Raw genomic sequence first — 24,312 nt, 5'->3', positions numbered from 1 at the left:
CTATGGTGAGCAAATCTTTGAATTCATGTGTGCCTCCTGGTATGGGAGCGTGTAGCTACGGAATATGGTTTGGAGTTCCCTTATGTTCCTCAGGACATAATGCAAGTGTTTGAAGCTAACCGGGAGCTTTGGTACAGTGAAGCTGTTTGGGACTATTTGTCTGTGCCTAAGCCTTTCCAAAAGACTGGATGTTCCGTTAAAATGGATGATCGTTTCAGCGGATGTTTTATGCACTGGAATTTCGGTCGGCACATCTATGCTGACAGAGTGGTCATCTGCAGGCCCAGAAAAGATGACGTTGTATATTTCATCACTACAGTGGATAAACTGGGAAAAGCACTGACCTTGCCAGATCCCCGGTTTTATTGGTAATTATGGACAAAAGAACTTTGGGGTAGTTAGTTAGTTAGTATCAGTGTATAGAGATCTTCGTGGTCAAGATCTGAATACTCATCTCAGTGTTTCACATCCAAGGACTTCTTTTTGCTAGCCGGATTTCATTTAAAAGAAAAAAAAATATATATAGGGATGGACTCCTAAAGATTATTCTGGTGTAGATAATGGGAAGAGAGTTTCATTTTTTTCAAATCCTGAAATTGTATAGGTCACATGTGTGTTTAATATGTTTTCCTTTTCAGGAACCATTTGATCTCCTATCAAGCTGTTAGGCTTTTCAGCTAAGATAGATAGTGGGGTTATGTACAGTCATAGGATGGTTTTGTTTACGGATGTGAATATATTGTTTTACAAATGTTAATCTTATAATGTCTTTCTACTGTCTTCCCTTCTTCTTTACCTAAATCCAAGTTTTAAGCTCAAATACCTGCTCTCAGGCTTGGGAGTTATTATTTTTGTGACAGACGTTAAGGACAACGTCTATTGTACTGGGGGGAGTATGTAGCGCTGGTAGATTTTAATCTACCCCCTGATAGGTAAATCTAGTGGGTCGCTTATTAGAGGAAGTTAGATTTGCCTCTGTTCCAGCTTGGCTGACGTTGCGTGTAGTTCCACATTGTGCCGGTGGGTGTCGTTGTCTCCATGGGCTGGTGTTGGAAGAGCAACGTGTTGAAGCGGATGAGTGCTCCTCTGTCCCAGAGATAACTCGGTGGAGGTGGTCCTCCGAGTTGCATTCTGGGAGAGGGTATTTATGGGACAGACGCCATGTTTTAGGGTCCGTTTTTTCAGCCACCTGCTGGCCCTCCTGGCCGACAGGTATGTGTTAAGAGTACCACCTCGTGGTCCTCTGTTCCGGAGGCCCACGTCGCTGCGGCGTGTGGGTGGGCCCAGAAGCCTGTCTGGGGCCTGCCACAGCAGCAGAGGAATGGTCCTGAGCTGTCTATCCTGAGTGAAGAAGCTGGACAACCGAGGAGATCCCAGGGGAGGACCCGTCATGGAAGGATCATACAGAGTGCTGGTCTGGAGAGGGGCCTGGTGACTCGGTTGGAGGACGCATCCTGAAGTAATCTTACAGTATAGTACTGCCGGGTTGGCTTAAAGGTTCAAGTACTGTGTCTGACATTCATCACAAACCAATACATCCTGTGGCAGAGGATCGTACGGGTTTTATTCCAAACAAGTCTGTGGCAGAGACTTTTGTTCATGCTACGTAATGGCTGCTAGGCAAGTGAGAGAGGTCTATCCAGGCGGGCAAAGATTGAATCCCACAAGGGGAGCTCTTTCAACTACAAGTGATCAATTCCAGAGAAATGTTCTAAAGAGTACTAAGGAAAGGTATTTGAGCTTCCCTGCAGCTTTCCTTCTACCTCTTACCTGCTACTTCCTTTATTCGTTTATTAAAGCATTGGAAAACCTACTCAAGTGTTTGGTGCTTATATCGACCCGGTGCCGGTGAAACAGAGGTATCGAGAGAGAAGGTAACAAGCCCGCTTTAAACCAGCAGCTCCACCGAGAGTTATTGCTACACAGAGAAAGGCGCTTCTACAAAGTATTGACTCAGGGGGGCGCCATACAAATGCCCCCCACACTTTTCACATATTTATTTGTAAAAAAAAGTTGAAAACCATTTATCATTTTCCTTCCACTTCACTAATATGTGCCACGTTGTGTTGGTCTATCACATAAAATCCCAATAAAATACATTTACGTTTTTGGTTGTAACATGACAAAATGTGGAAAATGTCAAGGGGTATGAATACTTTTTCAAGACACTGTAGATCTTTTGAGTAAATACCCTTGTTAATGCATTCTAATAGTCAGTTGGCATTGCATGCTGTCACTGAGCCTTTGATCTACTAGGACCCCAGATCCTTTTCCAGCCTCAATTTCCCCAGAGCTTCTTCCCTTAGCGTGTAAATGCCATTCACATTTTTAGTTCCCAAGTTTGCATACTCCTTCATTGAACCTCATCTGCCATACAACTGCCCACCTGTGAGAAATAAGCCCCCTGCTTAGCTTTGTATCGTCAGCAAACACTGAGAATGGACTATTTTATATCAACCAGGGCCTCCAAACTTTCTAATCAAAGGGCCAGTTTATAGTCGTTCAGTCTTTAAGGGGGATGGTGGATGGGGGTGGGTCGGTGATTGGGCAGACTGTGACCAGTGGGAACAGAGAATGCCCTGGCATTAGTGGGCATAATCAATGTTCCATCATTGGTTTGAATGGAACGCATAGTGCCTCATTGTTGGTGCCCAGGGCCGTCTTTAATATTGATTGGACCCTGGACAAAACTTTTTGTGGGGCCCCCCCATGCAGTTTCGCTCTCCACCTGCTCTGAGACATACAATAAATAGCAGCTAGACTTAAAATCAGTTTACTGAATCAGATCAGGCAGCTATTGCGATTGGTTGCCAGAGGTTACAGTGTATGTTTACCGCTCACTGACTGGTTACCATTGGTTACAGTGTATCATTACCGCTCACTGACTGGTTACCAGAGGTTACAGTGTATCATTACCGCTCACTGACTGGTTGCCAGAGGTTACAGTGTATCATTACCGCTCACTGACTGGTTGCCAGAGGTTACAGTGTATCATTACCGCTCACTGACTGGTTGCTAGAGGTTACAGTGTATCATTACCTTTCACTGACTGGTTGCCAGAGGTTACAGTGTATCATTACCGCTCACTGACTGGTTGCTAGAGGTTACAGCACACATGGCTCACTGACCAGTTGCTAGAGGTTACAGCACATGATTGCTGCATGTTGATTGGTTGCCAAAGATTACTGTGGATATGACCTCAGGGGGGCATGATATACATGGACGCCTCTATTTACATATGAATGCCACCGCTATTTACATGTGAACATCACTGCTATTTACAAATGAATGCCGGTAATTTACATGTAAACACAGGGTCTGGCAGGTGAGTCATCTGTACACAACAATAGGACAGAGCTGGGCAGCATTAGTAGCAGCACTTTACACTGAGATATCAGGACACAACACGGGACTAAAACCTCAAGGGACAAGGGAAGTTAAATCAGGATAGTTGGCAAGTATCAGGCAGCTGCTTTGGACCCAACAACAATGACAAGGCCCAGGGACAGCTGCCCCTTTTGCCCTGCCTTAAAAACAGTCCTGTTGGTGCCAATGGGAACAATAGTGCCACCTCGGTGGTGTCAGTTGGTGGAATAGTGCCCCAATAGCCAGATAGAGGCAAGCCAAAGACCACATCCGGCCCCAGAGCCGCATTTTGGAGACCACTGCTCTTTACCATTTGTGAACAAGTTAATCAACTGACCTCTAGAAGGTTTTACCCCCCTTCATGGCCATGGCTTTTTTTTTTTTGCTACTCAGCACTGGTCTACTTTAATTAGCAATTTGGCAGTCATGCAACACTGTGCCCAAATTAAATTTATATAATTTTGGTTCACACAAATAAAGCTTTTTGGTGGTACTTAATCACTATTTGTTTTTTATTATATGAACATAAAAAGACTGAAAATTTTGAAAAAACTGTATTTCCTACTTTGCGTTGTAAAACATATCCAATTAAAAAAAAAAATCAAATTTCTTCAAAAATTAAGGCCAAAATGTATTCTGCTGCATTTCTTTGGTTAAAAGAATAGCATCTACAAACTATGGTATTTATATTGGAATGTAGGCAGCTATAGACGCTATACTGTAATGACAGTGATGAGTGACATATGTGGGACTGTGGTAGGGTGGGGGGCAATCTGGCTCTAACAGACCCTGGCTGGTGGGGTCACTAACTGACACAGACATCGCTAGAGACACTAATACAGTGATCAGATATAATACTGTACACTGACTCTGTACTAATGACACTGGCTGAGAAGCTGTTAACATTTAGGGGCCCATTAGACATATATCCCCTTACTTCCTGTTGTAGAGACCACACAGGAAATAGGGTAATCTGCTTAAAAGGGATACAAGGGAAACAAAGTAAAACTGACAGAGCTTCTAACCCTCCCCATGCTACTAAGCAAATGCACTTTTATACTTTTCTGTTACCCCATTGAAGAGATTCTCTTTAGTTACTCTCACCCGGCTTGGTGATCACACAGAAAACTCTGCATTTTGTGTGTTACTTACTCCTGACCTCTCCACATTACTTGCTCCTGACCTCTGTATTCTGTACGTTACGTACTCTTGACCTCTGAGAATTACTTGCTTTTAATTTCTGCGTGTTATTTAATCCTGACCTCTGTACTCTGTCATATTTTCTCCTGACTTCTGCATGTTACTTACTCTTGACCCCTGCTCTCTGTACCTTACTTACTCCAGACCTCTGTATTCTGTGCCTTACTTATTCCTGACCTCTGTGCCTCACTTAGTCCTGACCTCTGTACTCTGTGCCTTACTTAGTCCTGACCTCTGTACTCTGTGCCTTACTTAGTCCCGACCTCTGTACTCTGTGCCTTACTTAGTCCTGACCTCTGTGCGTTACTTACTCCTGACTTCTGTACTCTATGCCTTACTTACTCCTGATTTCTGTGCTCCTTGCTTACTCCTGTCCTCTGTGCCTTACTTACTCCTGATCTGTGTGCTCCTTGCTTTCTCCTGATCGTGACCACTATACATCATTTACTCCTGACTTCTGTACTGTGTGCCGTACTTTGTCCTAAACCCCTGTACTCTTTGGGTTTCTTTCTCCTGACCACTGTACATTATTTACTCCTGACCTCTGTACTCTGTGCCCCACTTACCCCTGACCTCTGTGCTCTTTGTGTTTCTTAATCCTGACCTCTGCAATACTTACTCCTGACCTCTACATTATTTACTCCTGACCTCTGTGTGTTACTTACTTTTGACCTCTGTACTCTGTGCCATACTTTCTCCTGACCTCTGTACACTTTGGGTTTCTTACTCCTGACCTGCTGTGTGCATTATTTTCTCCTGACCTCTGCGTATTACTTACTCCTGACATCTGTACTCTGTGCTTTACTTAATCCTGACCTCTGTACTGTATGCCTTACTTACTCCTGACCTCTGTGCTCCTTGTGTTTCTTAATCCTGACCTCTGTGCCTTACTTTCTCCTTACCTCTGTGCCTTACGTTCTCCTGACCTCTGTGCTTTACGTTCTCCTGACCTCTGTGCCTTACGTTCTCCTGACCTCTGTGCCTTACGTTCTCCTGACCTCTGTGCCTTACGTTCTCCTGACCTCTGTGCCTTACTTTCTCCTGACCTCTGTGCCTTAGGTTCTCCTGACCTCTGTGCCTTACTTTCTCCTGACCTCTGTGCCTTACGTTCTCCTGACCTCTGTGCCTTACGTTCTCCTGACCTCTGTGCCTTACGTTCTCCTGACCTCTGTGCCTTACGTTCTCCTGCCCTCCGTGCCTTACGTTCTCCTGACCTCTGTACTCTTTGGGTTTTCATACTCCTGCCCTCTGTGCATCATTTATTTGTGGGCCAAGGCAGAGACATCCCAGAACTACCCTCATTGGGGTATTAAACAAGTACCAAGAGGCAGATGGATGCCATGGATTTGTATGTCATTTATACACTTTGCATTATTTTCTAGAAATACATATAGAGGAAAAGAACTTGACCGTGGAAGCTTGGCTGGGACAGAATTTAACAATCCCATGTGCTCTGGCTAAGGATGCTGACCAGGAGCTGGATCTGGATCTGTACACTGTGGGTGTCCGCTGGAGCAAAATATTACCAAATGGAAGTGAGGCGGATGTATATAAATTCACAGATTACAACAATCATATACAGATTAGACCGGGGTCTGCTATAGACGTGAGAGAACTGAGAAGAGGAAACGCCAGTCTCACCTTACACCATGTACAGAGAAGTGATGAAGGAGAATACATCTGTACAATTTTTGTCACTCCTGAGAAAGCATCAGATAAAAGGATTGTGACCGTATTAGGTAAGTGACATTTTAAATGTTAAATCCACACAAAGTACTGATACAAAGTAATATGGGAGCAGCCATGGCTGGCATCCTTCTGAAAATGCTAATTCTTGACATTGACAGTGACTTCTCAGTCATTATTAAAAAAAGTCTGCCCCAATTCTTTAGTTTATTTATTAATTTCTTTTTCTGAATATAGATCTATATGCTCTGTGTCTTACACACTCCTGACCCCTGCTCTCTGTGTCTTACACACCCCTGACCCCTGCTCTCTGTGTGTTACACACCCCTGCTCTCTGTGTGTTACACACCCCTGACCCCTGATCTCTGTGTCTTACACATTCCTGACCCCTGCACTCTGTCTTACACACCCCTGACCCCTGCACTCTGTCTTACACACTCCTGAACTATGTGTCTTACACACTCCTGACCCCTGCGCTCTGTGTCTTACACACTCCTGACCCCTGCCCCCTATACTTTGTGTAATATGCACTCCTGACCCCTGCACTCTGTGTAATCTGCACTCCTAAGTGCAGGGGTCAGGAGCGCATATTACACAAAGTGTAGGGGTCAGGGGTGTTCATTACACAGATGCCTCATTTCCACTGAGCGGATCGGTTCAGGTCGGTACAGTTTGAATGGCCTAGAATGGTCCGGTCTATTCTGGTGAGCGTTTCCACTGCAAGTGGGACCACAAGGGGAAAAAATGCCTCAGCATAGCACAGCAGAGGGTTTTCTGTCAGCCAATTAGTGGAATGTATCGTAGCTCCGCCCTAACCGAACCGTTCCATTTTCTATGGCCCCACATCTGAAGCAGGACCCTGAATGGAGCGGTACGGTTCGGTTGTATGGGCCGCTTTCATAATGGAAACACCCAAAATAGCGTACCGTACCGAACCAAACCGCTCAGTGGAAACGAGGCAAGAGTGTAGGGGTTAGGGGTGCATATTACACAGAGTGTAGGGGTTAGGGGTGCATATTACACAGAGTGTAGGGGTTAGGGGTGCATATTACACAGAGTGTAGGGGTTAGGGGTGCATATTACACAGAGTGTAGGGGGGCATATTGCACAGAGTGCAGGGGTCAGGGGGGCATATTGCACAGAGTGCAGGGGTCAGGGAGGCATATTACACTGAGTGCAGGGGTCAGGAATGTATATTACACATAATGCAGGGGTCAGGACTGTTAAGCAGAGAGTGCGGCACCCTGCAACACAAAAATTGTTGGGCAGCCAGAGCACCCAATGGGGACCACACACATTCCTCTCCACACTATACAAAACTACGAAAAAAAAGTTTTGCCTTTACACTGTAGTTATACTTTTAAGGTCTACAGAATTCTTATGAAAAGATAACTTTAAATCACAGATATTTTGACTATTTCAGCGAAGCCGAACATCACCCTCTCCATAACTGAACTTACCATTGAACCTGGAAGGAAGGAATCAGTTTTTTGTGAAGTCAGCAAGTTCTACCCGAAAGTGGTGGAGATCCAATGGGGGAAGCACAATAAGACTTCCGGTACCTGGTCTTTATTGGACAAACCGACTTATCGAACTGAGATACAGGAGAACAGCGATGGGTCCTTCAATGTGAGCAGCCAGCTGGTGGTGGAACTCTCCAGTCCAGAGGAGAATGGAGATGTGTATTATTGTGTAGTGACACATGGGTCCTTCAGCCATGACCAGAATGTCAGTTTTACTCTGATAGCAAAAGGTAAGCTGAACCCGAGGATAATCAAATATCATCTAAATTCATTGGTCATGTGTATTCTTGATTCTTGGTGAGCTTTGTATATTTTTTCCAGATCTGTGCAGTAATCCAGTGTGAGACTTTTCCTTCCCGTAATAAAGACCCCTCACTGCTGCTCTCTCTCCTTGTGCAGGGTGACTGGTCTTGTCTCCGCCCCCTCCTGTAGTTTTCTGTAGGCAGCCTGTAGTGGGTTGAGCTTGCTAGGCCCCTCCCACAGCTCTGCTCTCTGTGCATGTACAGCACAGCGAGGATGTCACTGCTACTCTTACAAAACAAAACAATTGGGTTTCAAAGGCGTTTGGTGCGCACAAACTGGATTTGTAGTCTTTGTGGCTATTGGGGAATATATTTAACCACTTCAGCGCTGGGCTACTTGGTAGAAAATTACTTAGAACCCCCAAACATTATGTATTTCCTAAGCAGAGGCCCTAGAGAATGAAATAGTGAGTGTTGCAATTTCTTATGTCACACGGTATTTGTGCAGTGGTTTTTCAAACGCAATTTATTTTTTTTTCAAAAAAGTACACTTTAGGGAATTTTATGGAAGTCTTTATGGGTTTATGATAAGCCTTGAACCACTTTTAACTAGTGAGTGCATTTTTATTGTCTGTTATCTTTTTAATCGCTACACCTAGATAGAGTCGCCCTCTTGTGCTTTTTTTTTTTATATTGCACAGAATGCTGGGATCAGGAGTGCATATTACACAGAGTGCATGGGTCAGGAGTGCATATTACACAGAGTACGGGGGTCAGGAGTGCATATTACACAGAGTACGGGGGTCATGAGTGCATATTACACAGAGTACGGGGGTCATGAGTGCATATTACACAGAGCACAGGGGTCATGAGTGCATATTACACAGAGCACAGGGGTCAGGAGTGCATATTACACAGAGTACAGGAGTCAGGAGTGCATATTACACAGAGTACAGGGGTCAGGAGTGCATATTACACAGAGTGCAGGGGTCAGGAGTGCATATTACACAGAGTACAGGAGTCAGGAGTGCATATTACACACAGTACAGGGGTCAGGAGTGCAGGGGTCAGGAGTGCATATTACACAGAGTGCAGGGGTCAGGAGTGCATATTACACAGAGTACAGGGGTCAGGAGTGCATATTACACAGAGTGCAGTGGTCAGGAGGAGTGCATATTACACAGAGTGCAGGGGTCAGGAGTGCATATTGCACAGAATGCAGTGGTCAGGAGGAGTGCATATTACACCGAGTACAGGGGTCAGGAGTGCATATTACACAGAGTACAGGGGTCAGGAGGAGTGCATATTACACATAGCGCATATTACACATAGCCCAGGGGTCAGGAGTGCATATTACACACAGTGCAGGTGTCTGGGGTGTATATTACACACAGTGCAGGGGCCAGGAGTGTATATTACACATAGTGCAGGGGCCAGGAGTGCATATTACACAAAGTGTAGGGGTATTTGTGCAGTGGTTTTATAAACGCAATTTATTTTTTTCAAAAAAGTACACTTTAGTGAATTTTATGGAAGTCTTTATAGGTTTAATGCACAAAAGCACAACATAATACTCAATTGTTTGGCTAAATATAAAAGATGATGTTACACCTAGTAAATAGATACCTTATGCCGCGTACACACGAGCGGACTTTCTATCCTACTTGGTCCGGCACACTTTCCGACGGACTTTGTCCGCCAGGTGCGCCGGACTTTAAAACGAACGGACTTGCCCACACACGCCGGGATTTTCCGGCGGGCTAAGTCCGCCCGTCTTTCCGACGGACTTTCGCCGGAGTTCCGGCGGACTTTCAGAATGAACGGACTTGCCCACACACGGACAAGTCCGTTCATTTTGAACGTGACTCAGGTGCGACGGGACTAGAAAAGGATGTCAATCTTGCCGCTTTTATCGGCTAGATTGACACCTTGCGAGCCCCGTCGCGGGGCATACCAGGCCCTTAGGTCTGGTATGGATTATAAAGGGGAACCCCGCTACGCCGAAAAAACGGCGTGGGGTCCCCCTAAAATCCATACCAGACCCCGATCCGAGCACGCAGCCTGGCCGGTCAGGAAAGGGGGTGGGGACGAGCGAGCGCCCCCCCCCCCTCCTGAACCGTACCAGGCCGCATGCCCTCAACATGGGGGGTGGGTGCTTTGGGGGAGGGGGGCGCCCTGCGCCCCCCCCCCCCAAAGCACCTTGTCCCCATGTTGATGAGGACAAGGGCCTCTTCCCGACAACCCTGGCCGTTGGTTGTCGGGGTCTGCGGGCGGGGGCTTATCGGAATCTGGGAGCCCCCTTTAATAAGGGGGCCCCCAGATCCCGGCCCCCCACCCTATGTAAATGAGTATGGGGTACATGGTACCCCTACCCATTTACCTAGGAAAAAAGTGTAAGTAATAAAACACACCACACAGGTTTTTAAAATATTTTATTAAACAGCTCCGGGGGGGGGGTCTTCTTCCGGCTTCGGGGGTCCCTCCGCTTCATCTTCTCCCGGCGTCCGGTTGGTTCTTCTCCGCTCTCCGGCCTCTTCTCCCGGTGTCGCAGGTCTTCGGCCGGCCCCTCCGCTCTCTTCATGTAGCTCTATTGCGAGCGGAGGTCCGGACTTCTGGGCTTCTTGGCTTCTTGGCTTCTCTTCTCTTCTCTTCCCCCAGATGTTGACACGACGCTCTCTCCGGCTGGACTGGTCTCTGAGGGCTGCGTTGTGACTTATATAGGCGGAGACCCCGCCCCCATATGATGTCACAATCCCTGGGCATGCTGGGACTGTGACGTTTTAGGGGGCGTGGTTTTCCTGACCGGCCAGGCTGCGTGCTCGGATCGGGGTCTGGTATGGATTTTAGGGGGACCCCACGCCGTTTTTTCGGCGTAGCGGGGTTCCCCTTTATAATCCATACCAGACCTAAGGGCCCGGTATGCCCCGCGCTCGCCGCAATAGGAAGATTTGTTTTTCCTATTGCAGCGAGCGCGAGATGCAATACCATCCCCTCGTGTCGCACTTGGTCTGTCGGACCAGCCTACACACGAGCGGGCTTTCCGTCGGACCAGCACACACACGAGCGGACTTTCCGCCCGAAAACTGAGTCCGACGGAAAGATTTCAAACATGTTTAAAATCTAGGTCCGGCGGGCTTTTGGGAAGAAGTCCGCCGGAAAAGTCCGCCGCCGCCCACACACGGGCGGATTGTCCGGCACACTCTGGTCCGCCGGACCAAGTATGCCGGAAAGTCCGACCGTGTGTACGCGGCATAACATGTTACGCTTCAAAATTTTGCATGGTCGTGGAATGGCGCCAATCTACAGTGCTTAAAAATCCCCACAGGCGACGCTTTGTAAGTCTTTACAGGTTACCAGTTTAGAGTTACACAGGAGATCTGCTGCTAGAATTATTGCTCTCACTATAACATTTGGGGCAATACCTCACATGTGAGGTGCAAACACTGTTTACATATGCGTGCACGACCTATGTATGTGTTTGCCTTTGCACAGGGGGACAAGGGGTACTTTACTTTTTTTTTTTTTCTTTTTTTTTCTTATTTATTTTATTTAGATTTTTTTTTTTTTTTTACATTGTCTCTTTACATTTTTTTAATCAACTTTATTGCTATTACAAGGGATGAACAACAACCCTTGTGATAGCATGGGCAGTGACAGGTACTCTTTACTGAGAGATCTGAGGTCTATTAGAGGTCATGTATCTCTGGTAAGTGCGGATTGTTTCTATCTGGGAGAAGGAGAAAGAGCACAGTTTGTCATTTGGGTGTCACTTTCATCTTAACTGGATTTTCCACACTGAATCACTTTTCGGCTCATGTGTCACAGCAAGCACTTTATTGGGATTTTATAAACTTTGATACACATATGCATTTATGATATTTATTGGATTTGCAACAAGCACTTTATTTGGGACTTAGAATAATTTATGTTTTTTTACATACTTATGAATTTATGGCATTTATTTGATTCGTAGTAAGCACTTTTAATTGGAATTCTTGTGGATTTCATTACACATGCTAATTTATCATTTAGAGCAGCAGTCGCTAAACTGGGTCCGGATGTGGCCCTTTGCTGTCTTTTACCTGGCCCTTGGGGCAATATTTTATTCACTGACACCAATGAAGGGCACAATTCCTACCAATGACACCAATGATGGGGCTCAATGACACCAATGATGGGGCTCAATTTCTCCCAATGACACCAATGACAGGGCTGACTTTCTCCCAATGACACCAACAATGGGGCACAATTCCTCCCAATGACACCAATGATGGGGCACAATTTCTCCCAATGACGGGGCTCAATTTCTCCCAATGACGGGGCTCAATTTCTCACAAAGACACCAATGATGGGGCACAATTCCTCCCAATGACACCAATGATGGGGCACAATTCCTCCCAATGACACCAATGATGGGGCACAATTCCTCCCAATGACACCAATGATGGGACACAATTCCTCCCAATAACACCAATGACGGGGCTCAATTTCTCACAATGACACCAATGACGGGGCTCAATGACACCAATGATGGGGCTCAATTTCTCCCAATTACACCAATGACAGGGCTGAGTTCCTCCCAATGACACCAACAATGGGGCACAATTCCTCCCAATGATGAGGCTCAATTTCTCCCAATGCTGGAGCTCAATTCCTCCCAATGACACCAATGATGGGGCTCAATTTCTCCCAATGACACCAATGATGGGGCTCAATTTCTCCCAATGACGCCAATGATGGGGCTCAATTTCTCCCAATGACGGGGCTCAATTCCTCCCAATTACACCAATGATGGGGCACAATTCCTCCCAATGACGGGGCTCAAGTCCTTTAAATGACAACAGTGATGGGGCACAATTCCTCCCACTGAGACCAATAATGGGGAATTGTTTACTCCCAATGATGAAGGGACATTTTGTACTTCCGATGGTCTGCCCCCCCCTAATGTCTGCAGGACAGTAAACTGGCCCTTTGTTTAGAAAGTTTGGATACCCCTGATTTAGAATAATTTTGTGTGAGCGCGGTTTGTCTTCTTATATAATTCTGATTATTATTTAGCTTTTTAATCACTTGCCGACCGTATAAATGACATATACGGTGGCAAGGTGGCACTACTGCGCCGGATCACGTACCTAGTACGTAATCCGACACTTCAGGGTCTGGGGCGCGCTGCCGACGGCCCACTCCCCGCTTTGGCTACACACAGCAGAAGCTGATCTGCGGATACTGCACACTCGATGTCTGCCAGCACCCGCTGATCGTTAGGCAGAGAGCCAGAACGCCAGTCTGTCTATGTAAATAAGGCAGATCGTCATTCTGACAGAAGGGAAGACATGGATCCTGCAAAGCAGGGAAAAGGATCCATGTCTTCCCCTAGTAACAGCACCTCCCCCACAGTACTCTAAAAGAAAGAAAAGAGGGCGCACCAGCCTAGTGCATTATCCTTTAGTATATTTATTCAAAAAGCATAAATAAAAACTACTCACAAAAGTAGAAAGAAAATTGGGCTTGTAACAGTCTTTGACGTATAGCAGTCTGTCCACTGGTAGCAGTCTCCGAGTCCTAGACAGGGGGACATACGAACCGCTTCTGGCTAACGCGTTTCGAAGGTTAGACCTTCTTCATTAGAGCCTAGCAGTGTTACTCTCTTGCAGCTATTTATACATGTGGTCATCTGAGAAGCACATCCCAGTTCTGTAGAAGGAAACCAATATGGCGTGCGTTCCATCCGCCGCTATAGGACATTATTATACACTATCCTAAGGCGCTATTAATCGGAACAGACATTAGATTGAAAAAATAGAGGGTGAGGCCATACCTCTTGATCTATTGTAGCCACCAAAACGAGGAGTGAGCCCGGATGGAGAGGACACTATGAACCTGGATGGAGGTGATACTATTATTACTATTACTATTTATTTATAGGTATTTCTATTTATCCCACCATTCCTTGCTCTCCCCCTCTATTTGAGATCCCCCAATTATAACTCAAGATCAGTGACATACAGGGGATGTGCGAGATCCGTCTGAAGATGCGAGTTAACTTGCAGCCGAGTGCATACGTGTTCGCATATATGTTCTGAGTGTGTATACACATGTGCGTTTATTTCAATTGAAAATGAATAATAATTTTTATATATCAGTAGTCATGTCTGGCTTAAGTCCGCCTTCTTGGGGGAGGGGCCTCTGAACAGAACTGGGATGTGCTTCTCAGATGACCACATTTATAAATAGCTGCAAGAGAGTAACACTGCTAGGCTCTGATGAAGAAGGTTTAACCTTCGAAACGCGTTAGCCAGAAGCGGTTCGTATGTCCCCCTCTCTAGGACTCAGAGACTGCTACCAGTGGACAGACTGCTATACGTCAAAGACTGTTACAAGCGCATTTTTCCTTCTACTTTTGTGAGTAGTTTTTTATTTATTCTTTTTGAATAAATGCACTAAAGGATAATGCACTAGGCTGGTGCGCCCTCTTTTCTTTGTTTTTGTCTATCACTAGGATATCCCTATCCTGGAGGGCAGCGAGGCCGGAAGCTATTGTCCACTCTGATCCTTTGGATTACCTAATCAACACACCTGTGCACAGGAGTATTTGCTTTTCTGTTGTACAATACTCTAAAACACTGGCTAGAAACAGTTAACCCTTTGATCGCCCCTAATGTTTAACCCCTTCCCAGGCAGTGTCATTAGTACAGTGACAGTGCCTATTTTTCGCACTGATCACTGTATTAGTGTCACTGGTCCCCAAAAAGTGTCCGACTGTCCGCCGCAATATCGCATTCCCGCTATAAGTCGCTGATTGTCGCCATTACCAGTAAAAAAGAATTAAATAAATAAAAAATATCCCATAGTTTGTATAACTTTTGCGCAAACCGATGAATATACGCATATTGGGATTTCTTTTTTACGTAGCAGAATACATATTGGCCTAATTTATGATTAAATTCGATTATTTTTAATTTTTTTAATTTTATTAGATATATTTTATAGCAGAAAGTAAGAAATATTGCTTTAATCGTTTTTTGTCTGCCTTTTTTTTGTAGCGCAAAAAAATAAAAACCGCAGAGGTGATCACACATCATCAAAAGAAATTTGTGGGGGGGGGGGGACAGATTTAATTTGGGTACGGCGTTGCACGCCCGCGCAATTGTCAGTTAAAGTAACGCAGTGTACAAAAATGGCTTGGTCAGGAAGGGGGGGGGGGGGCGGGGGGATCTTCCGGAGGGCGAGCGGTTACGCTTGAAGGCGCGCTGCTCTCTTCACAGTTTGTGACATCTAATTTGCGCAGGGGTTTATTATGGTATACTGGAGAAAAAAGAGCCTAGTAATATTAGATTTTACCGGCATTTGCACTGAATGAATGCACATGCAGTTTTGCAGGACAAACGACTCGTCAATTTTTTTAAATTTTTTTTTTAATAAATATACCCCTTAACCACTTACCGACCGCCTCCTGTACATATACGTCGGCACTTTGAAGAGGGGTATCTCTGTAACGGCAGCAGCTGCTGCCACAACCGAGGTATCCATCTTTACAGGAGCCGGTTCTGTGTACAATAATGGTGGTCTCTGCGGCAGGTTCGCAGCGAAATCACCGTTATCGGCGGCGGGAGAGGTGCCACCCCCCCTCTGGCCGCTCTCCCGCGCCCTCCGCCGCCCTCCGCCGCTTACCGGAGCCGTCGGTAGCGGCGGAGGCAATCGGGACCTTTCAGTGCCTGGGTATGGAGACAAGTGAGGCTAAGATGGCCCCCACCCGTCTCCATACCATTGGACGGCTGAAGCGACGTCATTACGTCAGCTCCGCCCACTTGTCTTAAAGGCATATTTTTTTTTATGTCATGTTTTCAAACGACTTTTTTTTTTGCATTTTAGTCCAAATATGAGATCTGAGGACTTTTTGACCCCAGATCTCATATTTAAGAGGACCTGTCATGCTTTTTTCTATTACAAGGGATGTTTACATTCCTTGTAATAGGAATAAAAGTGATCCAAATTTTTTTTTTTTTTAAACAGTGCAAAAATAAATGTAATAAAGTAAAATAAATAAGAAAAAAAAATGTTTTTTGAAGCGTCCTGTCTCGACAAGCTCGCGCGCAGAAGCGAACGCATACGTAAGTAGCGCCCGCATATGAAAACGGTGGTCAAACCACACATATAAGGTATCGTCGCGACCGGTAGAATGAGAGCAATAATTCTAGCCCTAGACCTCCTCTGTAGCACAAAACATGCATCCTGTAGAATTTTTTAAACGTCGCCTATGGAGATTTTTAAGGGTAAAAGTTTGATGCCATTCCACGAGCGGGCGCAATTTTGAAGCGTGACATACTGGGTATCAATTTACTTGGCATAACATTATATTTCACAATATTAAAAAAAATTGGGCTAACTTTACTGTTGTCTTATTTTTTTATTCAAAAAAGTGAATTTTTTCCAAAAAAAGTGCGCTTATAAGACCGCTGCTCAAATACGGTGCAAAAAAAAAAGTATTGCAACAACCGCCATTCTATTCTCTAGGGTGTTAGAAAAAAAAAACAATATATAATGTTTGGGGGTTCTAAGTAATTTTCTAGCAAAAAAAAACTGTTTTAAACATGTAAACACCTAAAATCCAAAACGAGGCTGGTCCTACCCTTCCGACCTCAGGTGGGCGAGAATAAAATTGCCCATGCATCCCTGCAGCCCCAGACACAGGCCTATGATGGCAAATATATTGGAGGCATGTTGACTGCCTCAGCCTTTCACAGTAGAGCATGCTGAGGAACAATGGCTTTTTCTGGTTTATCATTTGTTTCATATTATTATCTGTTTTATATCTTTACAGAGCTGCCTGGTATTTCTTTTTTGGAACTAAACGTGAACATCATGGTGATTGGATTTGCAGTTTTGGTGGGTGCAGTTATTTGGCTTTTCATACATGGTAAGCAACATTCTTTTTTTCGAAAATCATAAAATTATGTTTAAACGTATTTACTATTAACGCACGTAAAGCTAACAACTTCTCCGGATTAACTACAGCCATCATTTTTCACTGTTTGTCTGTTTATAATGAATCTTCACAGTACTCTGCCTAATACATTTATTTTTGTGTTGATTGTCAGCTCCATCTAGTGGCCATATTGTGGTATGTTCATGAAATACCTTAATCAGTAAAATATACCACATTATAGCCACTAGATGGAGGAGATGGTCATAGGAAATAAATGTATTGGGCAAATTATTTGTGACGGCTGTGCGAATGCTTGAAACAGTCACATAGTGATTTTCTTTTTTTTTTTATAAAAATAGACCCCCTTAAAGTCCTCCCATACTTTTGAGGCGTGCCACTGCAGTGGCTACACTTGTTGGTGCAATGCATTGCCAATCATTTTTAATGGCACCCTAACGTCCCTGGGCCGCAGTGCACCACAAGACATCATAGCACACTCAGAGGCGGCTCTCTAATTAGGCAAATTAGGCTGTCGCCTAAGGCCTCGCACTCACAGGGGCCTCGCGGCCGCCTAATTTACCTGTTCTCAATCACTGAAGTTGACGCCGGCGGCTCCGCCTACCCCCACTGGGACTCTGCGGCCCAGGAGCTGACGGGCAAATCGGATACTGCCTGCAGCCTGAGGAATAGCGGCCTCATCACGGAGCGTCCCAGTCCATGGGGCCTCATGTGTAAGTTTTGCCTAAGGCCTCACAAAGCCTAGAGCCGCCTCTGAGCACACTAACATGCATTGCGCTGCGCTGTTGCACAGCTTGGTGCAGGTCTCATTTTTAGTGCACTGCGTTATGGCGTTTTTTTTCAGCCCATTTAAATAGACTGGCACATCAACACGATGCACCACACCGCAGCTGTGAGAATGGGCCCTTAGGCATTAATAAATAAAATATTCTGCTCTATTTAGCATCACAAAACATTATTCGGGGGAATGGTTTGCCCATTTTAAAGGGTATGTACAGTGGCTTGAAAAAGTATTCATACCCCTTGAAATTTTCCACATTTTCTAAAAACGTAAATGTATTTTATTGGGATTTTATGTGATGGACCAACACAAAGTGGCTCATAATTGTGAAGTGGAAGGAAAATGATAAATGGTTTTAAACATTTTTTACAAATAAATATGTGAAAAGTGTGGGGTACATTTGTATTCAGCCCCCTTTACTCTGTTACCCCTTAAGCTGCGTACACACGAGCGGAATGTCCGACAGGAAAAAGTCCAACGGAAGCTTTTCATCGTGTATTCCGATCGTGTGTACGCCTCATCGGACTTCTGTTTTCGAAAATTCTGACGGACCTAGAAATGAAACATGTTCTAAATATTTCCGAAGGAACCTTTTCCTATCGGGAAAACCGATCGTCTGTATGCTGTTCCGACGGACCAAAAACGACGCATGCTCTGAAGCAAGTACGAGACGGAAGATATTGGCTACTGGCTATTGAACTTCCTTTTTCTAGTCCCGTCGTACGTGTTGTACGTCACCGCGTTCTTGATGGTCGGACTTTGGGTTGACCGTGTGTAGGCAAGACCGCTTGAATGGAATTCCGTCGGAGAAACCTTCGGAGTTTATTCCGGTGGCATAACTAAAAAGGTACCAAATTGCCTTTAGAAGTTACCTAATTAGTAAATAGAGTCCACCCGTGTGTAATTTAATCTCAGTATAAATACAGCTGTTCTGTGAAGCCCTCAGAGGTTTGTTAGAGAACCTTAGTGAATAAACAGCATGCGGTGCTAGGGAATAGTTTAAGCTACAGCAATCTCCAAGAAATAGACATTCACAAAAAAAAAAGTTTGTTTATACATTCATTGCCCTCTGAGGAGCGATTTGCGGTGAATCATGTCACCTCCTCATCGCCTGTTTTAACCCCTGAAAGCCAGCACCACAGAGCCGATTAATTGGGTCGTGTTCTGTGGTACCAAAATAATATTAATTGTATTCACTGAATTAAATATTACTAGTGTATGCATAGCAAAAACAATTTTTAGACAGAGTATTGAAGAGTAAAAAAACTCTGCTAGTTTTTTTTTTTTTTTTGCTGTCTGTGTTCTGTGTAAGCATTAGGAGCTCACCGTGCCACAACCGCATTTGAATGGGTCAGGTTTGGTTGCGGTGCTGCCTGCTGCATGTGGCCTGTGATATTAATTTTTCATGTTGCCATGGTAACTTGCAGCTCAGCAGTTGGGGGGGGGGGGTAGGGTTTTTAAACTGCAACTCAACCATCTGTTTTTACTACCCCCCCCCCCCCCCCCCCCCAACCACCCATGTAAATGAGGCCTTAGACAGGGGTCCTCATTGGAAGATCTTCCTTCATCTCTTGTTCTGGGAACAACTCTAAAATTTAGATTTCTACCCAGTGGGCACTCCTACATTACATATCTGTCATCACTGATGTCACCACTAGGCCTCTGTGCTTCACTGTTCAATACCGGCTGATCATGGCTGGTGGGAGGGGCCGGAAGAGTGCTGTGCATAGCTTCCCGAAAACCTCAGTACGCCTCTCAAGAGCCTTCATTCCAGTAGCCTGGCTCTTGCGAGCACAAATATCAAAATGTCTTGATGGGCCAACCTGGAAAAGTTAGCATCCTATTTGCATGATGTCTGACCTAGATGATAGTTACATAGTTAGTCAGGTCAGGTTGAAAAAAGACCATCCAGTTCAACCAATAAAAAAGAAATACAATCCCATATACACAATCCTATACCCACAGTTGATCCAGAAAAAAGGAGAAAAACCCCAGGTGATGCCCCCATGTTATGCTGAGCCTCCAGGACAATAGATAATTCTGGATGTCCTCAAGTCAGGAAATGAGGTGGGCTATATCTAAATTGCTGCAGCTTCTAATACAATTTGCAAGCTCAGTGTGCAGTCAAATCAGAGGAAGCCATTTCAGTCCAGGAGAGGAGCCGGAAAAACTGTAAAGAATGCTGGAGTCTAGTTTCAAAATTTCAGGTCAGGTTCCAGAGAGGAGCTCAGGTTGGTTTGGATCTGGTCCAGCTTACCAACCATGCTTGGTTAATGCACAGGCACCCAGTGTATGGAGGCCCCATGATAGTCTTGCCTTACATTATACTTGCCAACTGTCCCAGATTTGCTGGGCAAGTCACGCTTTTTACTAAGCTGTCCCAGGACCGTGTCTTGAGCAGCGTCCTGGAACATGTACCGTGCCCTGCTGCCCCCCCCCCTGTATTGTGCCCTTCTGACCCCCTGTACTGTGCCCTATGTGTTGATTAGTCTTTGATTTATGAAATGCTTTCCTGATGTTTAAAATCGATTTTATTGAAAGTACTAATAAATATACATTTAATTCTATCAACTATTTATAACTTAATTCTTGAGAGTATTTGCGTAAATTGGGACAGGCTGGTAGGGGCCCCAGTGCATTACTTTGCCCGGGGGCCAATGATGCTATTAAGATGGCCCTGTGCTTGGTTATACAGTAAATCTAGCTGTATATCACCATCCACAGTTATTGGTCCTTACATTCTCCTTGCCAATGCCCTGATCCTTGATTTCTCTTCCTGCAGCATCACCAGAGGTTTCAGAGATTGTCGGAGTGGATGATTTGGTTCACATGCAGAGCTCCACCCTGGCCTTCATGGTTTCCGGTTTCAAACTAAAAAATATTGAAATACATCTATACTTGAAGAGAGCTGACAGCATGGTCAAGATCAAGTCCTGGAAATACCCACCACCTCAACAGATAATACAATATCAAGGAGGCCATCGGGGGGGAGAACATCCTACCCTGGCCTTCAAGCAAATTGGCTCTTCCTTGGAAAGTGAAATACAGCCTATCATACCAAGGGGATCTTTCATATCATACAGCTGTCTGTGTTCTACCTACATAACTCCTGACAAAGAGAGAGATGAAGGGGCAAAACTTGTTGTAGAAGTGATCCATGCTGCTAAAAATGTATCTGTTATTGTATGCCAGAAGATGCAGATAAGCGAAGGTAAGCTCCAAAAACATGAGATGATTATTTCAAATAAAATGTGTGAATGTCTCAATTTGCACAGCTGTCACAAACAATCTCCATCGTTTGTCTAATAGATTTTTCTTTATTGTACATCATGGGACACAGAGCCATAAGTAATTACTTAATGGGTTATAGTTATAGGCCTACCTTCAGCTGTTGACTCTGGTAAAGGAAGGTTTACTCCCTATATAACCCCTCCTCCTTCCAGGAGCACATCAGTTTTTTTCTCCAGTGTCACAAGTGAAAAAGTGCTCTGAGGAGCTCCAGGAGGGATCCATGCTGGATTTAAATTCCTCCATAAAAAGAAGCCAGATCCATCCAGAAGTGCCACTAAGGCCTAAGATGGATGGTACCTGGGACCTCGTACCGAAGCGCGAGGTTTTGCCTGTAATGCCTCTCTTTGTAGAGCTGGACCCCCAGGAACCCAGGGCTTAGGTCTTGTTACATTACCTCAAGCTTCCTGATGGGGTGCTTGTACAAGGCCCAAGGCAGAAGGACGCCGTTTTTACGGACCCAGTCCTTGAAGGTTTGCTAAACCTAGCCCGCCGTGATGGGTGAAAGTTGGATTTTCTGTTAATTCAGCAAAATCCTGCGGCAAGGACAAGGTAAGGGAAGAAAACTTAGGTATTAAAAACATCTATGCATTTTCTTCCATTGACCACTTACTGGGCACTTAAACCCCCCTCCTGCCCAGACCAATTTTCAGCTTTCAGCGCTGACGCATTTTGAATGACAATTGCGTGGTCATACAACACTGTACCCAAATGAAATTTTTATCATTTTTTTCCCACAAGTAGAGCTTTCTTTTGGTGGCATTAGATCACCTCTGCGGTTTTTATTTTTTGTTAAATTTTTTAAAAAGACCGAATTTAAAAAAAAAAAAAAAAAAATTATTGTTTTTATATTATGTTATAAAATTTTGCAAACAGGTAATTTTTCTTCTTCATTGATGTACGCTGATGAGGCTGCACTGATGGGCACCGATGGGCTTCACTGATGGGCATCAATAAGGCGGCACTGGTGGGCACTGATAGGCGGCACTGGTGGGTACTGAGAGATGACACTGAGAGGTGGCAATAATGGGCACTGATAGGTTACACTGAGAGGCAGCACTGCTAGGTGGCACTGATTGGCACCACTGGTGGTCATTGATAGGTGGCACTGGCAGGGGGTACTGATTGGCACAGATGAGGCAGATGTGCCTCCTTCCTCTTCGGTATCGATATCCCTTGCACATAAGCCGGTGATCGGCTTTTTTGTTTTCTCCTCACGCTGTCAGCGTGAGGAGAAAAAAAAAAAAGATTACCAAGCTTTTGTTTACACACGTGATCAGCTGTCATTGGCTGACAGCTGATAACGTGGTAAGGGGCTGGGATCGGCCCCTTACTCGGATCTGTGATCACCCGAGTCTCAGTGACTCGGTGATCACAGCGCACGTGCGCCATGCAGGGAGCGTGCAAAGGGGAGGACGATATAGGGACATAAGTTTCAAATCTGATTTGACTACCTATTACACTTTTGTGAGGCACTATAGTGGCATGGATGTGGTATGGATGATAACTGATGTGGCATGGATGAGCATGAATGGGGATAGATGAGCATGAATGAGTATGGCCGGGTACGGCTGAGTATAGATGGGACGGTGGGTATGGCTGGGTATGGCTGGGTATGGCTGGGTACAGCTGGGTATGGCTGGGTACGGCTAAGTATGACTGGGTACGGCTAAGTATGGCTGGGTACGACTGAGTATGGCTGGGTACGACTGAGTATGGCTGGGTACGACTGAGTATGGCTGGGTACGACTGAGTATGGCTGGGTACGACTGAGTATGGCTGGGTACGACTGAGTATGGCTGGGTACGACTGAGTATGGCTGGGTACGACTGAGTACGGATGGGTATGGCATGGCTGAGCATGGATGGATGAGTATTGCTGAGGATGGATGGGTGGCTGAGCATGGATGGATGGATGAGTATGCAGAGTATGGATGGGTATGCAGAGTATGGATGGATGAGTATGCTGAGTATGGAAGGGTGAGAATGGATGGATGAGTATGGATGGATGGATGGGTATGCAGATTATGGATCGGTATGCAGAGTATGGATGGATATGCATGGCTGAGAATGGATGGATGGATTTTGTCACATTTCAACGCTGTGGGCACTACACATCCAGCCCACAACGCTGCTGCCACCGATCTCTCTCCTCTCAGCTCACACTGGACGGAGAGGGGAAAGAGGAACCGGATATCACGCAGGTTTGTTTACATGTGATCGCTTCGTCATTTGATGGAGCGATCACATGCTAAACGGCTGCCATCAGCGGTCGTTTACCGTGATCCGTGATGCGCCGGGTCCTGTGGACCCGGCGGTCACGGATGTGTTCAGGTGCACGCCCCAGGGGCGAGAGCGAGTCACTGTATGCCCTCCCAGAGTTATGCAACCGCCTTGTAGCTGTCATTCGGCTATGGGTCGGTTGTTAAGTGGTTAATGCATAGGTGAAAAAAAAATTAACCTTTACAACCCCTTTAACCCCTTCCCAGACAGTTTTATTAGTACAGTGACAGTGCATATTTTTAGCACTGATCACTGTATTAGTGTCACTGGTTCCCACAAAGTGTCAAAAGTGTCAGTTTGGCCGCCACAATATCGCAGTCCCACTATAAGGGGCTGATTGCCGCCATTACTAGTATAAAAAAAATCTATACGCTTATTGGGATTTTTTTTTTTTATCAAAGACAGGTTGCAGAATACATATTGGCCTAAATTAATGACGAAATTAGATTTTTTTTAATTGGATATGTTTTATAGCAGAAAGTAAAAAATGTTGTTATTTTTTAAAAAATTACTTTTTTTGTTTATAGCGCAAAAAATAAAAAAAAGGCAGTGTTGATCAAATATCACAAAAAGAAAGCTCTATTTGTGGGAAAAAAAGGACATCAATTTTATTTGGGTATAGTGTTGCACGACCGTGCAATTGTCAGTTAAAATAACGCAGTACCGCATCCCAAAAAATGGCCTGGTCATGAAAGGGGGTAAATCTTCAGGAAGTCAAGTGGTTAATAGACCCCCTAAGTGATGTAAGGAGCTAACATCTTACACCTCATATGAAATTAGACATATTTTAATGTGAAAGGCTCCATATACAATATGCTTTCATCAAAAAAGGTGCTCCACATGTATGGCCTGGGGCACCTTTTTGGCTATTATACCGTAGGCTGGGTTCACACTAGCTGCAGCTGCGGGGCACAGCAGGAGGTGCAGTGCGTCCCTGTTCTCCGTTCCAGGTGCGAACCAGAGCCAAAGACGCGCAGGACCCTTTTCCAGTGTGCTGCCC

At 45.1% G+C, this 24,312-nt stretch overlaps 1 protein-coding gene across 1 annotated transcript in view; it reads left to right on the top strand.

The window, feature by feature from the left end:
- Positions 1 to 24,312, top strand: part of LOC141111893 (CD276 antigen-like) — a 32,730-nt gene that overhangs the window by 3,054 nt on the left and 5,364 nt on the right. Inside the window, exons 2-5 of the mRNA XM_073604104.1 lie at positions 5,949 to 6,305; positions 7,676 to 8,005; positions 16,839 to 16,934; positions 20,525 to 20,953. Coding sequence (XP_073460205.1) covers positions 5,949 to 6,305; positions 7,676 to 8,005; positions 16,839 to 16,934; positions 20,525 to 20,953 — 1,212 coding nt within the window. The remainder of the gene's footprint in view (positions 1 to 5,948; positions 6,306 to 7,675; positions 8,006 to 16,838; positions 16,935 to 20,524; positions 20,954 to 24,312) is intronic.

Source organism: Aquarana catesbeiana, linkage group LG11 (assembly GCF_042186555.1).
Source record: "Aquarana catesbeiana isolate 2022-GZ linkage group LG11, ASM4218655v1, whole genome shotgun sequence".
NCBI lineage: Eukaryota > Metazoa > Chordata > Amphibia > Anura > Ranidae > Aquarana > Aquarana catesbeiana.
The sequence above is the reverse complement of the archived record's forward strand: the minus strand, read 5'-3'. Positions and strand labels throughout refer to the sequence as shown.